The sequence below is a fragment of the Hakea prostrata genome, chromosome 1 (assembly GCF_041222555.1).
Source record: "Hakea prostrata isolate BN-2017 chromosome 1, UWA_Hpros_2, whole genome shotgun sequence".
Classification (NCBI taxonomy): Eukaryota; Viridiplantae; Streptophyta; class Magnoliopsida; order Proteales; family Proteaceae; genus Hakea; species Hakea prostrata.
The window spans coordinates 3,708,499-3,723,900 of record NC_142600.1 but is presented as its reverse complement, the minus strand read 5'-3'; the positions used below and the strand labels follow the sequence as shown (position 1 = coordinate 3,723,900).

The 15,402-nt window shown below is 38.9% G+C and overlaps 2 protein-coding genes across 2 annotated transcripts; one reads left to right on the top strand and one right to left on the bottom strand.

Moving 5' to 3' along the window:
* Window positions 1-1,526: 1,526 nt before the first annotated feature.
* On the top strand, window positions 1,527-2,959 carry LOC149026747 (transcription factor MYB93-like). Its single transcript, XM_089155871.1, has 3 exons — window positions 1,527-1,706; window positions 1,799-1,928; window positions 2,038-2,959. Exons 1-3 carry the CDS (start codon window positions 1,574-1,576, stop codon window positions 2,753-2,755), a joined length of 981 nt encoding a protein of 326 aa, XP_089011997.1. The 5' UTR covers window positions 1,527-1,573; the 3' UTR covers window positions 2,756-2,959.
* Window positions 2,960-11,505: 8,546 nt separating this feature from the next.
* On the bottom strand, window positions 11,506-14,159 carry LOC149026746 (Major facilitator superfamily protein). The gene is made up of 2 exons (XM_089155862.1): window positions 13,824-14,159; window positions 11,506-12,761 (listed from the first exon to the last, which is right to left on the bottom strand). The coding sequence occupies exons 1-2, from the start codon at window positions 14,071-14,073 to the stop codon at window positions 11,686-11,688; spliced, it is 1,326 nt and encodes a 441-aa protein (XP_089011988.1). The 5' UTR covers window positions 14,074-14,159; the 3' UTR covers window positions 11,506-11,685.
* Between the last annotated feature and the right edge of the window lie 1,243 nt (window positions 14,160-15,402).

Sequence of the window (15,402 nt, the reverse complement as noted above, 5' to 3'; positions counted from 1 at the left end):
CTTGAAGTAAATGATAATAATGCCTTTAGTAGTTGAATGAGTAACAAGACTTTTCTTTGCTGTCGAATAATTAATGGAAACCCATAACTAGACAAGAAGGAGAGGACAGAAGGCACAAACAAATACCATTGACGCATTCACAAGGTGAAAGGGAAGAAAGATTTCATAGTTGGGTTTTAAAGGAAACTAGAGATTTTTTAGGGCGTCAGCTGCACCAACTTCCCCTCTAACCATCCTCCATGGTCAAATGAGTCACATCGCTTCAGGTCTCTATCCAATTGGTTTGGAAGATTTTCTTCTCCCGGTGTTTTCATATTATTTTATATATTTAGTTCTGTACACATGTATTAATTAAAAACATGACTTACCCCCCTATCTTGCTAGTGGATTTTCTTCAAGGATTGAATTGCAGGAACATGGTTCAATCTATTGATTAGCAATTCATTTGATCTGGAAAAATTCGTTAAGTATACATTATATGATCGATGTTTATTTGGAGAAGCTTTCCAAAATTTATTACAAAATGTCTGCAAGGATATAATGTTGGAGCTGTTCATTATTAAATATTATCAATGAAAACTTCTCCCTCAGCCAATGAAAGCTGTAGTTGGTTTAAGAAAGCACAACCAGTTATTCATGCGTGGAAAGCGACTTCTCTTTTAAAATTCAACAGAGATTCCAATTTACAATGATTGAAGACTTGCAAGTATACCGACATAGCTCTGGTTACAAGTTTTGGAAAATTTTATGTGGAACGAAACTTAATTTGTATGGAACGTACATGGAGTTGTAGTTGTTATGTGTGATTTAAATTCTTCTATCTTGGTGGAAAATTCAAATGAAAGGGATAGAATAGTTATCTGACTGTAACTCTATTATATAGTTTATGTCGTTTTTTTATACGGTCATTGTGAGACTTGAGAAATTTTGCTTTAGATTCTAAAGATTGGTGCGAGATTTTCATTATAATCTTTTGGTTCTTCGCCGGCTATGACTTTGCTCATCGCTTTAATGTGAAATCACGTTAAATCTCTCATAGCTTTAATTTATCTGAGTTTCTAATGGTAATGCTTTGGCCCACATTATCACTGAAATTATGTTTCAATATTATACTTCAAAAAGGGACTTGCATGGGAGAAATTTGACTGGCCACTTCTCACCTCACACGTATTTGTTGATCAACAGTGTGTGTGTGAAAATGTTTGGACAGATTACTAGATTTTCAAAAGAGCTGTTACATTTTTTCTGTATTTTTGTACTATGAATTGATACTTCCACAACTACCAAACTTAAAGTAACTAAGAATTAATTGTACTAATGCATTAATCAAGAAAGGATAGTGGACTATTACATGTCGGAGTGAATTTTCAATTGAAGAAAAGGGAGGGAAGAGGGGACGGCTGTAGTGTTTGAGAATGGGTGGACACACAGATCATGTCGCTCTCAAATGAATTAAAAATAAAGAAGCAAAAGTGTATATATAGAGAGGAAGGTAACAATAAGTTCTGGTAAGCATCCAAGGGAGGCAAACCCAAACACCAAAATTCAAAGTTTAGCTAGGAATACAAAACTAATGGGTAGGTCACCTTGTTGCGATGAGAATGGCCTCAAGAAAGGTCCCTGGACACCAGAAGAAGACCAGATGCTTGTTGATTATATTCAAAGACATGGCCATGGAAGCTGGAGAGCTCTCCCAAAACTTGCAGGTAATTGAAATCACAATTCTTAATCTCTTTCTTTCTCTCTTGATATGAATTATATGGTAAGAAGTTTTCAAACAATGTCTTTGCCTTTGTAGGTCTTAACAGATGTGGGAAGAGCTGTAGATTACGATGGACAAATTATTTGAGGCCTGACATTAAGCGTGGGAAATTTTCACAAGAAGAAGAGCAAACAATTCTGAATCTCCATTCCATCCTAGGCAACAAGTAAGCTCTTGATAATCTTTGCTTAAATTCCACAAATTACAAATTATGTTACCATTGTATGTCACTTTCCAGACTAATTATTCTTTGTTATCTTCTTAATTTCTTGAAGGTGGTCAGCCATAGCGACTCATCTTCCTGGCAGGACAGACAATGAAATCAAGAATTTCTGGAATACCCACTTGAAGAAGAAGCTGATCCAGATGGGTTTTGATCCAATGACCCACAGGCCTAGGACTGACCTCTTCTCGACCTTACCTCAACTGATAGCTCTGGCTAATCTTCGAGAGCTCATTGAACACCATCCATGGGAAGAACAAGCTGTGAGATTACAAACTGAAGCTGCCCAGTTGGCTAAGCTTCAATATTTACAATACCTGCTTCAGCCAACCTCTCCAGCCATGTCTAACAACAACTCCCCAAACATCCTAAACGGTGTTACAGATATGGAGTCTCTGAGTCTACTGAACTCAATTTCTTCAATCAATGACCCATCTTCTCTTGGAATTGCTAATGGTACTCTATCAGTCCAAGATTACCTAAAGGTGCCTTGCAACTTTCAAACATCTTTGAACAGTGAGATGGGTCAAAGTTGTAGCTTTACTGTAGCTAGTCAAGGAGAGGACACACCTCAATCTCCATGGCTTCCTTCATTATCTCCATCTCCACCTCCACCTCCTCCTCCGGCTGCTCCGGCACCTGCGATGGTAACTGAAATATTAACCGGTAATCCAGGTGATGCATCTAGTACTTCAAGCTATGGAGGAGCTTCTGCTTCATTTTGGCCTGAACTACTACTGGAAGAGCCTTTTTTCCATGAGATTGCATAGTTTTAGCAGAGACGTCTGAGAGGCTTGGGGTCGCAACATCGCATACCGTATATGCTTGTTGTTACATGATGTTCATATATATACCTTTATACATGCTGTTTCACTCATAAATACCCAAGTAGTAGCTAGAACTGGTTTTGGAATTTTCATCTATTTGTATATATATTTTCTGTTTGCTTTCTCTTACATGGTTAATTACCTGCATTTAGCAGCCACATCTTTTTCTCAGAGAGAGAGAGAGAGAGAGAGAGAGCCCACCACCTGCTGTGGTGGGAATGGATTTGAAATGAAGAGAAAAGAGATTGAAAATGAAAGACAGACCAAATCAGGGAAGAAGAAAAAGGAAAAAGAATACAAAATAAAAGGTAGGACCAGCGAGATCATCTTGATTGCAGAGAAGAGATTAACAAGGAGTTTATGGAAATTGAAGGTTGAGGATCCATCATCCGTCTGTTACGCACTGTGTCTGCTTTAGAATGGTTGTTTGTATTTTAATTAATTGAAAGCTCTTCTGTGGTTAGGGTAAGATTAAGAAATCCCAGCATGCATGGCCTCTACTTCTCAACCTGTACGACTAAAACTGTAAACTTAGGTCTTATAAAATTGCTTTACTTTTGAACTAGTGGAAAATAGAAAGACATTAATGATTTAGATCCTTAAAGTCGCATGGGAGAGAAAAGAGAAAAAGAAGAATTTGCTACTACATATATTATAAAATATATACATATAGAATTTGGCTACCATGCAGCAGCACGTACTGTGTATGGCTTTATATATAGAACCTATGTCGAACAGGTTGTGTTGGTGAATCAATTGAAAAAACTGGGTCAAGCCTCTCTGGCTGGTCTGCAACTGATCCACCCAGCCCAGCAGAATGGCCTGTGTTGTTGAATCATGGCTAATCACTGTAGATGCTTGTGGTTCTTTTCTTCGTGGGTTTTACTTAATTTGTTCTTGGCGTTGTGGATGGTTGAAGCAGCAGTTAGGACTTATAAGAGTGTTGACAAAACCAATCATGCCGAAAAAGCTTGCCTGCTTATATATATGCTGCGTTCTTGGTTGAGATTTAACGTCGAACAGGTGACGTGCATGCGGAAGAATTGAAATGATTAGTAGGACCTATCAGGTAAGAAATTAAACGAGAAGGCCTCTTATTTCTTCCTGGGTTTCCATGCATGATTAAAATTTCACTATCGAAATAACGTTGAAAACCTTGAACACCAACACTATCATTCTAGATAAACAGAATTAGAATGATAAAATAACACAATTAGTCAGTAGTTTTTACTTAACCATGATTGAAAATGAATAAGGAACAAAACGTGGTCCTTCCAATTCCTGCTTGATTAGGTGGACTCGAAGCGTTTCTTTTCCAACAAGAGATTGACTGTAACACACACGTTCTCTTCCAGTTATCAAATCTGTTTACCTCAATAACCTAACCTAACTCTTTATTCCAAACTAACTTGGGATTCGTGTCCAGAGTAGGTCCACACTTGTCTTTTTTGTGAATAAGTTCTTCAGCCATCTCCCTTTCCCCTTTTTAGAAATTTCTTTGCAATATTCCTCAGGCTCTCTTGTGGATGCAAAAAGTTCTCGCTGGGAGACTCACCCACCCAGTCAGGTGTGCAACCTGGGTCGAACACTGGATTAGTCAAGGCAAAGCCTTGAAAACCGGGATTGGCAACCAAAAAAAAAAAAAAAAAAAAAAAAAGTTTGAAGAAAATTTTAATGGTAAAAAAAACTACTAGAAAGGTCATTATCAATAATTCGTTTTTAGGTTACTAAACAAATTTGTAGATACTAAGGTAAACAATTCGCTATTATTCGGCCCCCCAAGGTTAAATCTTGACTACACTCACATCCACAAGATTCGACCATAGTTTACCCAAGAGATCAGATTTGAGCACATCGAGATGTGATTTTGCTCGGGAGCAGTGCTACTCCCAGCAGTCAAAGGCCTAGGTGCATTTTTTAGTTCGAAACAAATTTGGACCGTTGAGTGAAGAGTTCATTCAATGGTCCAGATTTGCTCTAGACCTCAAATTGAATTTGGAATGTACACTGCTGCGCTGCTCCCAAGCATGATCCATCGAGATGCATGTCGACCACTAGGCCTCAATATTTAAGATTTTAAGTTATGTCTTTGTTTTTCAGAAAAAAATAATAATAATAATTACTCGAATAATTAATTATCAATTAGATGCTTAAGGTTTTCTTTGATGCACTTTAAATTTATGATTATTTGATCTATAAACATAAATTTACGTATATGGTATGATTTATGACCTCCATTTCTCATTAAAATAAATCTATTTAAATATAAATTTATAAATATGTCATGATTTGTTTATGTTTTATCACCATAAACTATTAATTATTGTTTATGCGGGTATTATTAATGATCATGTTTAGAATTACAACTCAAGTAGAGGGTAAAATTACCAAAATTATAATAAAACGTTATTTTTCTCCCTTTCCATTCCATTTTAACAATATTTTAATGATATCAAAATTCCAAACTAATAAAATTGAATCAAAACCAAAATTAGAGTCCATAAATATTTTACCATATGGATCGAAACTGCTTAATGATATATATAATATATAAATCATTTACCAAACCTATTTCTTATTATATATATGTAATATATTATGCCTAGTAACCAAATGAAAACTGCTTAACACTCATAAACTATTATCATAATTGAATATAAATTATGTCAAAAATAGCACTGTGACAACTTATGAGATTATAATTTCAACATTATGAGACCTTACTTGATAAGGTTCATGTGAGACTAGCCAGCTAGAAGGCCACTTTGTTGTCCTATGCGGGTAGGGTTGTCTTGATTCAATCTGTTATTCAAGCTTTATCTGTATATCATATGCAATACTCTTTGTTTCCAAAGACTATTTGCAGGAAACTTGACTCGATCTACCAATGTTTTTGGCTTGGGCATACTGATGCAGGTAAACATCTCACTCTCATTACATGGGATAAATGTTGTCGCCTTAATAAAGCCCAGGGAGGACTGGGGTTTAAAAGGATGGAACTCTTAAACCAAGCCCTGCTACTTAAGCAAGGGTGGAGGTTATTTACCGAGCCTGACTCTCTTTGGACTCCATGTCTCAAGGCGAGATACTTGTCTCGTTCTTCCTTATTTGATCCTAAATTTTACAATAAACAAGGATCTCTGGTCTAGAATAGTTTGAAGAAACTATTCCCAACTCTAGCCCAAATAGTGAGGAGGAAAATTGGTGATGGGATCGAGAACTACATCTTTCTGGTTTGATCCCTGGGTCCAACCTAGTTTAGCTCACACATTGGTTGATTGACAGCAACACCCTAAATTAAGCAAGCTCACTATGGCAGATCTTGCTACAAACCCCCATTTGGTAAGTTTTCTAAAGCTTGGGGCTCGTGTTCCCACACTTCCTACCTCTTTTACCCTCACTACTGAACCTGATAATGGCAGGTTGCAAACTCTAAGGAAGGGTATTTATCTACTAAATTGGCCTATAGGACCTTGTCTTGACAGGCTCGTAGTGATTCTCGATATGACATAGTTGCTTGGTGGAAGTTTTTATTGGAAACTCAACATACATCCCAAATTTAAAATGTTTTTTTGGCGTGTTTTTCATTCAGAAATCCCAGTTAAGGAGCAGCTAGCCTAGTGGTGCTTGGTTGACCTTGTGTGTGTATTGTGTTGGTAGTGGCTACGCTCAGTTTGGCATCTTTTTGCTGATTGTCAACGGACATGAAGGGTTTGGACAGTAGGACCGTTAGGACTTCAAATGGCACATTTTAGCCAAAATTATCTAAAGGATTTTTGTGAATTATGTTTTATAAAGCACAATAGGATAAACCTATGTGACAATGGGTTTTTTCAATCTTTTTAATTATATGTTATGGGATTTGGCTCATAAAAAATGAGGCCACGTTTGATAAATCTGAGCCCCAGCCTCAACGAGTCCTGGCTTTTATTCACAAATGGATGGTAAATATGTTTTACGACCACTTGGTGGGGGGGTCTATCGGTTTCATGTCTTCCTCGATCTTATACACCAATGACTGCTTTTGTAAGGCTTTTAGTCTATATGATTTCCCAAATGATACTTTCTTACTGTATTCAGAAACCTCTATTGCTCAGAGTAATTGGCTAGGATGTTGTTGAGCGATCGTTGTGCATGGTACACTACAAAGGTGTATGGTAGGATGTCTCTCTACAAATAATCCTTTGAAATTGATCGTTTGGGGCCTTCTCAAAGGTTTCACTTACGCTCCACAGCTTGGCATCTACGTAACCAAGATCTGGTCTACTTTGGATAACCTATCACAGTATCTCCCATATCCTAAGACTCCTTGGCTTCTTGAGGTAGTGGAAGATCCCAAAGAGTCATGTTTGAACCTTTTAAGCAGGAGGATACTAAATATTGGCTTCCTATAATCTTTCAGTCAATGCATGATACTAACATACGCACTTGGGAAGAGGTGTTTGTCAAAGACTTGTGTGTTTCTAGCTTGGATCTTTCTTGGCTCTATCAAAAAAAAAAAAAATTCATTAAAGTCAAACCAGTCATGATTGTCAGTTAGATGTTGAAAACATGATATGGGCAGGTAATACCGTAATAGACATCCTCTCCTTCTCTTCCCATATAGAGAATAAATAGTGGGAAGCATAGAAAGAAAATTTCACTACCTAATCCAGCCCCATTTGATGGGATTTATTTCTTGTAGTTATATAAAAATAGTAATAATAATGACTTATGCTTGTATGAGGTCATAATGACTTACAAGAGTTTCTCAAAATGTTGATCATGATGAAAAAATATTTGTGTAGTTGGTAGGAATAGGGTACAGACGATGGCCTACAAGTGGCAACATCATCAAAGGGATGTTAGGCCGAATTGACTGCCCTAAATTCTGATTAGTTAGAACTTAGAACACCAGAATGATACATTGATACTTCGATTTTGCTTCTGAACCTGATTTTAATGGGCAGAACAGTTCAGGAAGGTATAACTAGTGCAGGAAGGTTGATTATCCTCACATTCATGTTCTGCAGACGGAAACCCATCATTGTGAGCTTGTAAGAAATCTGGGTTTTAACATCAGAGATGAAAAGCTCCCTAATATCAAAATCCATGATATAATTTGAAGTGTCATCGTTCATGACTTCTTGAGCAGAAAGCTGTGAGATCTTTCCATCTGAAACAAGCTCAAGATAAAAGGTGGTCATCTGATCATTTCCTTCTTGCTCTGAGAGAATTACCCTCGGTACACTGAAGAGCTCTAGTTCTAATTACATGGGGAGCATTAGAACTTAGAAGCCTTCTCTTGGGGAACCGAAACTGAAAATGGGTTCTTTGTTGCAGTCTTGTGTTTTCTTGCTCAAGTTGGAGTTCCACTAGTAGTTCTTGACTTCCTTGTCTGGTCGGCCGGGAAGTCTTAAGTCTTCTAGGTATTGGGACCATCTGCAAAACCCATCACTAAAATTCTCAACTTCCATCAACTCCATAAAAAAAAATTTTAAAAAATTACATGGAGAGATATTGTCAGCTTTAATTTCCGTTTTGTTTTATTTAGTATTTCCATTTTTAACAAGGGAATATCTTGAGAAAAATGGCATCTGTACAAGGAAATTTCAAGTCAAGAATCAAGTAGTCCTTGTGATTAGGTAGCTTCTTGACATCTGTATCTTTGGAAATGTTGCCTCTCTTGATATCTGGCCTCAGATAACTTAGAGTAGAGCTTTCGACTTTAGTGCTACGCATTTAATGCGTAACATTGTGCTACGAATGGCCTAGATTCAGGTCAGTTTGTCAAAATTTGATAATATATTTTTTTAAATGGACGATCTAGATCGAAATCTCGATCTCGACCATTCGTTGCAAGTGTTGCACATTAATTGCGCATCACCCAAACAATTTTAAATAGTTCAACCATCACTCGCAATCTACACTTGTTCACCACATCTATTCAAACCTACAAATCCATGACAATTTATAGTGGTGAAGTTGAAACCAGCGCAACAGAAGAAAGAAAATTATGGTTCTTGTTCCTCTTCCCTCAATTTTGGTATTTCAAATGTGTGGATTGGTTGGTCTAAGTCTGGTCCGTGGGTTCGATTCAAGAAAATTAAAATTGTCCGGTTTACCTTACTTAAGTCATGAACAGAAGCACATGTAGTCAATCAACGGTTAGGATTAAACTGGATGATGGTAACGATTGGCTGAACTATTATGTGCATTAATGGCGCAAAACAAAAGCAAAATCATTGATACTTAGTAGCACCGATATTCATGCTCCCAATAATGTTAGATAAGGGGTATCAATGGTCCAATCTAGGCTGGTTTAGATTTAGGCTTTTATTTTGGGGCTGAAAATGTTAAACTCTGATATGGACCATTAGTAAAATTTCAAGATTAATTTAGTTTAGAGTTGGTGCACTTTGGGCTTGTTTTGCATGGTTTGTATTTGGGTTGAATCACTTTTGAACTTTCAAAGGAACATTAATCAAATGGTTGGCTTAGTTGACAATGACCAACATTTCTTGGTGAAGGGGTTGCTCTTCGCTAGTTTCATAGGAAAAGTAAACATTATATTGGGCCTTAGATCTTAGCTATTGGGCTTAAGGCCCAAATAAATCAAACCTCTTTAATTTCCTTAAATCGGGTTAAAACGGATTGGAGTTTTCAATGATTTGGGTGGTTAGTGGTTTGATCATTCGATTCAAACCAACGGTTCACTATGGATTTGACTGAATAGCCCAAAACCAATAAATTTTCCAATTGTTGACTCATGCTTTATTCTATTAGCCCCCAAGTTTGTATGGTTCAAGTACTCCGATTCGGTTCAATGGTGTTGCATGAAGTACTCCGAAGAGTTTATTCAATTAGCCCCAAGAGTTTGGATTCATTAACTTATCACAGGAAGGGAGGTCATTTCTTCTCACCTGACCATTTCCCCAAATTCTTTTAGTTCGTCAGAAGCATCCAAGCACTTTTGAAGCCACATTCAGATGACCAACTTAATCTGGAGGAGAAGACCTCTATGTCTACCCATGGATTCAAGTTCAATGAAGGATCAGTAGATGACAACTTAACAAGGGAAATATATCAGACCTTCTTCCCAAAGGAAAGTATATTAGACATTCTTCCCCTCTCCTGGCGAATTAAGTCTCGTAGAGATTCACTCGAACAAGGAAGTGGGTGGTGACGGATTCCGGTAGCCAGAGTCAAAGGAGGAAGACAACTTCTGAGGTGTTAAGGTGGAATTGTTGTGTACTAACTATTAGGGGTAATAATGTAAATTGATAGAGTGAGGGTATTTGCATCTTAACGCATTTCAAAATTTAGAAACTTAAAAATCAAATGGTCAAAATGTAGAAGTGGGTAACTTATAAATTTTTGAAATAAGCAGTGTATGCAGCATGTAATTTTTGTCACTTGAATGGCAAACAAGAATTTAGCCGCTCTGCCACTTAAGTGGGCAACATGAAGAAAACTTTAATATTGATGTTAACGGTGCCCTAACGCGTGAGGAACTTTTTCGTAAGATTTGCTAAACTGGAGAGGATTTTGTAAATTTCATTTCAAAACCAGGGGTATGTAATATTTTCTTTTTGGGCGGGGGTTGATCTCACTCTTCTTGGTTTATGTGTTTCAAACTTTCAATGTCCTCATAACTCTCTTTTTTTTCTCTTTTTTTTTTTTTGAGAAAATGAGACTTTATATTAATAGAAATAAATAAAATACAAACAATGATATAGTTAGGTTCAAAGAACCCGCCCCGCTCACCTTTGAGAGACGGGCCAACAAAATTTCGGTCCGGTTGCCAAATCCCCCCTATTGTCTCCCCCCGCCCATATCTCCACGGATCTCGTGTTCCTCCTGTTTCTCCCTGTGGGCGGTGCCTCTTCCTTTCGCTTGTCTCCTTGCGCCTTTTGCTTGCAGCCCCCGTTCGCATCTCGCTGACCCCCTTGCCCCCCCACTACATCCCTCTGCTTTCGGCCTCCCACCCTCCAATTGTCCCCGGGGCCGTCCGTTGTCGGTCCCCCCTGGCGGCGGTACCAATATGCACTCTTCCTGGCGCCGTCCCCCTGTTGTCTCTATCTCGGAATGCCCTCACAACTCTTGCTCTTGCTCACTTCATCCATGCTTCTCGTAGATGAGTGTTCGATCTTCCATTTTCCTTCTCTTCTGCTTCATTATCCTATTAGAGCCCTAACTTTTTTAGGGTTTTTGTTTTCCTTCTTCGATTTCCCTCCACGAGTGCCTGCAATGAGGGGAATCGAGTTGCATCCGTCGGAGATAAGAGAACTCAGGGATCCCAACCAACGTTGGTCAGGGAGCCCCAAAAGCTAGCACGGCCACATTTGATGGTCGAGCGCTTAAGGAAGACGAAGTGAGCGAGCGATAGGGATGAGAGTTGTGGATCCTAATGGCATGGCATCGGCGCAACCTCCTAAGCAAAACAACCGCAAGTATTTATAGTCAAGCGTGGAACCACAGAGAGATAAGTACAACATTCCTTCGCCTTTTGTTCTCGTTTTTGCTTTCCTTACTATTTTTGCACCTCAACTGCTCGATGTTATGCTTGAATGTGTTTGGGTTGGCTACATGTTTTTGGGCATTTTGTGCTAGATGTGCCATGTGTTATGTGTAGGTGTTCTTATTTCTGTAAGCGACAGAGTAGCCCGATTGTCTCATTCAGTGAAAGGTCCTCTAATGGGAAATCTGTGTGCTATATATTAGTAACTTAACTTTAGAATACAACATCCAACGTAACAATAAACAATTTTTTTTTAAAATTTAACAAATATATCCGTTGTGGAAGCACCCCGAATCCATCCGCCCACCCAACAAAAATGAAAAGCAAAATCCACTTTCATCTCTGCATACCCTGAAGCTTAATTCCCATCCTGTTAATTTTGCTTTTCCGTTTTGTTTTTCTTCTTTTGGGGCGTGACATCATTTGGGATCCATGAAGACCAAAAGAGAGGCATCAGTGTGCATGCAGCCTGTATGAGAATACAATGTGGCAGCCCTTCGAAGTTATCTCCAGATACACCAACGTATGATGCAACTAAGACACCAAGGTAACCACTTACAATGCTAGACAAGGCAATTGAAGACATAAGAAAAGCCATTAGAGATCCTTCACAGCCTGGTGGGCAGAGTTGTGCCATGAGGACACTGAAAGGCAGCACTTTAAACTGGAACAGAACTTCTAACAAGCCTGAAAAGATGACAACATATACTGAATCTGGCATACCCAAGTTCCGGTAAATCTCCTTTACAAACAAAACATCTGACAACATGAACACAACCATTGTTGCCTGTATAGCAGAAATCAATTTCCTTGGTGGGATGAGCTTCAAGCGCTTGTTATATATCATGCTCCATAGAAGCATTGCTGCTTGTCCAAACACCTTGGACAGTCCCAACACTGATGAATCAAGTTGCAAATGCTGTGTTTGGTAGAAGAACATTGTGCCTGTTAATACTGGGATTATAGCATTAGATAATGCAAACCATGCCAATGAGTAAGCGATCTCTGGCTTCTGTAATGCAAGTGAGAGTTCTTTGAATTGTTTGCGGATACCAGAATTTGAAGGTTTCCTGGGGAGATTGAGTGAGTTCTCATTGACTGATACAGTTGTAAAGAATTGGATGATCAGTAGTAGGCCAAATGCAAGGAACATTGTTTGAGCAGAGAAGCGTTCAACAGCAATGCCTCCTAAGATGTTACCAAGGACCCCACCTATAGAAGCAGCCATCCAAACGAAAGACTGAAGCTCACCCGTTGAAGAAGAAGATGATTGTGAATTCTTGGCAGAGGATACTTGCTTTCCTGTCTCGGCAACGAGCGCATCATTTGCAACCTCAACAATTGAAGCACCGAGGTTGCTAAGGAGGAGAAACATGCTGATGGTGATGATCGGAACATCTGACAAGGGAAGCAGAGCTATTGCTAACCATGACACTGCCTGCAAAAAAGCTGCACCAAACCATAAACATTAATCAGGACTGTTCTAGTAAGTCATTTGTTTCACCCAAAAAATTAAGTCATTCTTGCTGCAAACCGTCTGGGCCCAAACAGTTTTAGTTGATCGAAGTCTGGGCCGTCAGTTAAGGCCTTCAATATCTTTGATCGCTGGGCCATGAAGACAAATGTCTCACATCTATGGGTTGAGCTTCAATGCTGTACAATTATTGTACAAGCTGCCTTTGGTTCAGATCAATTCTGTTTTAGGTTTTTTTTTTAACTATAACACTAACCACCCCCAAAAAAAAAAAGGGTTGAGACTATTACTTTACATCTGGACCTTAGTATTGTGCATAATTGCATAGCGCTAAAGTCAAATGCCAATCGAATGTCATGTCGAGATTTTCCTAGAAAACACGTGGGAACCTGCCTCAAGTGCATGACCCATAGCATGTGGACGGTCCAGATATCTTCTCCCCGATTTTAAGTGTTTATAGACTCTAGACCCTAGCACATGGGTGGCAACCCTATAGTTAAAGGGGTAGGTCTTGGGTCGAGTCGAACCTTTATCTTTCCACCACGTTTACTTTGGTGTTCTGTAGCGAAATAGCATCACATAATAGACCCCACACTGAAGAGCATTCTAGTTTCCTACAAGTGGTAGCATTTGTGTACTTCCACGTGTATTTCCAGCGACTTTATAGAAAGATGAAGAACAAAAGAAGAGAGAGAGCAAAGAAATCCTTATGTTGATAAAGCTGTGGCTTCCGAGCCAAGTACCTGAACGGCACCGCTCAGGCGCTCACCAGGCTTGGGGGCATTTTTGTCAATTAATTTGTAAAACACTTACTCACACAGTCACACGGTCACACCTCCAAATACCAACCCAAGCCCACCAAACAAAAATGGACAAGCCGAAGGCATTTGCCATTTGGTCACTTCGTTAGGTTAGGGCCAAACGCATATTCTGGAATATACACGTAACCGGAGGGAGGGTAATGATTAGCCAAGAATAGGCTGACCGAGAAAGTGAAACTATGATGTGATTTTGGATTTTGGTGCAGTAAAGCTTACCTCCGATGGCGATGTATGGGATCCTATGCTGGCCTCTGAAGTAAATCACGTCAGAGACAATTCCGTAGAGCGGTTTGCCGACCATCGGAATATTTGCTGAGTTTTGCAGAAGCTGAAGCGTGGGAGAATCGACGTTGAGAACGTCTTTGAGGAAGAAATTCACTCCCATCCATGGAAACCCTCGAAAACCTTGTACGAACGACCCAAAACCTAACAGTGCCCGAAGCGGATTTCCAGAAGAAGACACCATTTTAACGGCGACTTTCAAAACCGGTTCAGGATCTGGAAATATAATATTAAGAAGTCTTCTACCTCTTTTATAGGATGCGTGTTGGTGTTGTGTGTTGTGTTGCCTTTAAAGAAGACGGTGGCGGTTGATGGCTACCTGCCTAGTCGGTCCGGAGTCCGACGGGACAGAGAGAGGTAGAATTATACTTCAAAAGTTCAAACTAGCTTCTTGATCGCCACGCGTCCCACCTTAGAAGGAGGACTTCCTTAGTTTATTACTTCACTCCTTCTTTCTTCTTTGTTAAGTTTATAAATAAACAAATAAATAAATAATGTTTCTTTCTTCGCCGGACCCAAAGCTACATAATAACTGGGTCCGGTTGCATCAAAATCAGTTAAGTTTGGTATTAGCTAATAGATCAACCCGAATCAAATGGGTTTACTTTGGTCTGTGATACAAATTTTTTTACGGATATACCCCTGAGTCAGACCATGAAAACACCGATTCTTTTAAGGGGTCCAAGCTGTTCATCTGAAGAAAGAATCCTTTTTTTCCTTTTTCTTTTTTTCTTTTTTTTGTTGATAGAAAAGAAGAAAGAATCTTATCGGCCCATTTACCTACCTTGAAGGCTTGAACGAAGGTAGAACAAGTTAGGTAGATTCTAGGCTTTCAGCGGAAGAAGCTTTCAGTTTTTTTTTTTTTTTTTTTTTTTAATATTTAGGGAACAATAGAAACATGAAATGATGGTATTATAAGTACAATGGTGCAGTGATATAATTTTTGTGTCCCTAATTAGGGGCATCAACGTTAAGGTTTGGGGGCGGTTTTGGGCTGGAAAACACCTAGCCCAAACACGGCCTATAAGCAAAATAACGGTTTCGGCCGGTTTGGTTTGGTGCGATTTGGAGTTCGGACTAACTAACGGTTTGGGTTAACGGTTTAGACTTGGGTTGATTAACAATTTATAGTGTGTAAGAAAAAAAAACAAGAAGAAACAATTGAGCATCCTACAACGGAAGCGAAAATTATATGAAAAGCAAAGTTGCTATTGGTCAATTTCCATTAAAAAAACCACTCATTCTATAGAAATCAAAAACCTATTTTTGAATTCATGCTTAATTTTTAATTGTCTATGCCAACTACCTAATGGTAATATAATAATTCAGATTTTATTTAATGTAAAATTACAAAATGGGTTATAACGGGTTGCGGTTTGGTTTTGGGTTGGTGCGGGCTCTACCACCCTCAGCCCAATTACGGCCCATTAAGGTTCGGTTCAGGCTATAACGGGCCGGTGCGGTTCGGTTTTAACTTTTCAGGCTACAAATTGACACCCCTATCTCTAAAGCT

Bases quoted from the DNA above. Each gene is read 5' to 3' on its own strand.
- LOC149026747 (XM_089155871.1), top strand. From the start codon at position 1,574: ATGGGTAGGTCACCTTGTTGCGATGAGAATGGCCTCAAGAAAGGTCCC. The intron at 1,707-1,798 runs GTAATTGAAATC...TTGCCTTTGTAG, and splicing joins AGCTCTCCCAAAACTTGCAG to GTCTTAACAGATGTGGGAAG. The intron at 1,929-2,037 runs GTAAGCTCTTGA...AATTTCTTGAAG, and splicing joins CATTCCATCCTAGGCAACAA to GTGGTCAGCCATAGCGACTC.
- LOC149026746 (XM_089155862.1), bottom strand. From the start codon at position 14,073: ATGGTGTCTTCTTCTGGAAATCCGCTTCGGGCACTGTTAGGTTTTGGG. The intron at 12,762-13,823 runs GTAAGCTTTACT...GGTTTGGTGCAG, and splicing joins CCCATACATCGCCATCGGAG to CTTTTTTGCAGGCAGTGTCA.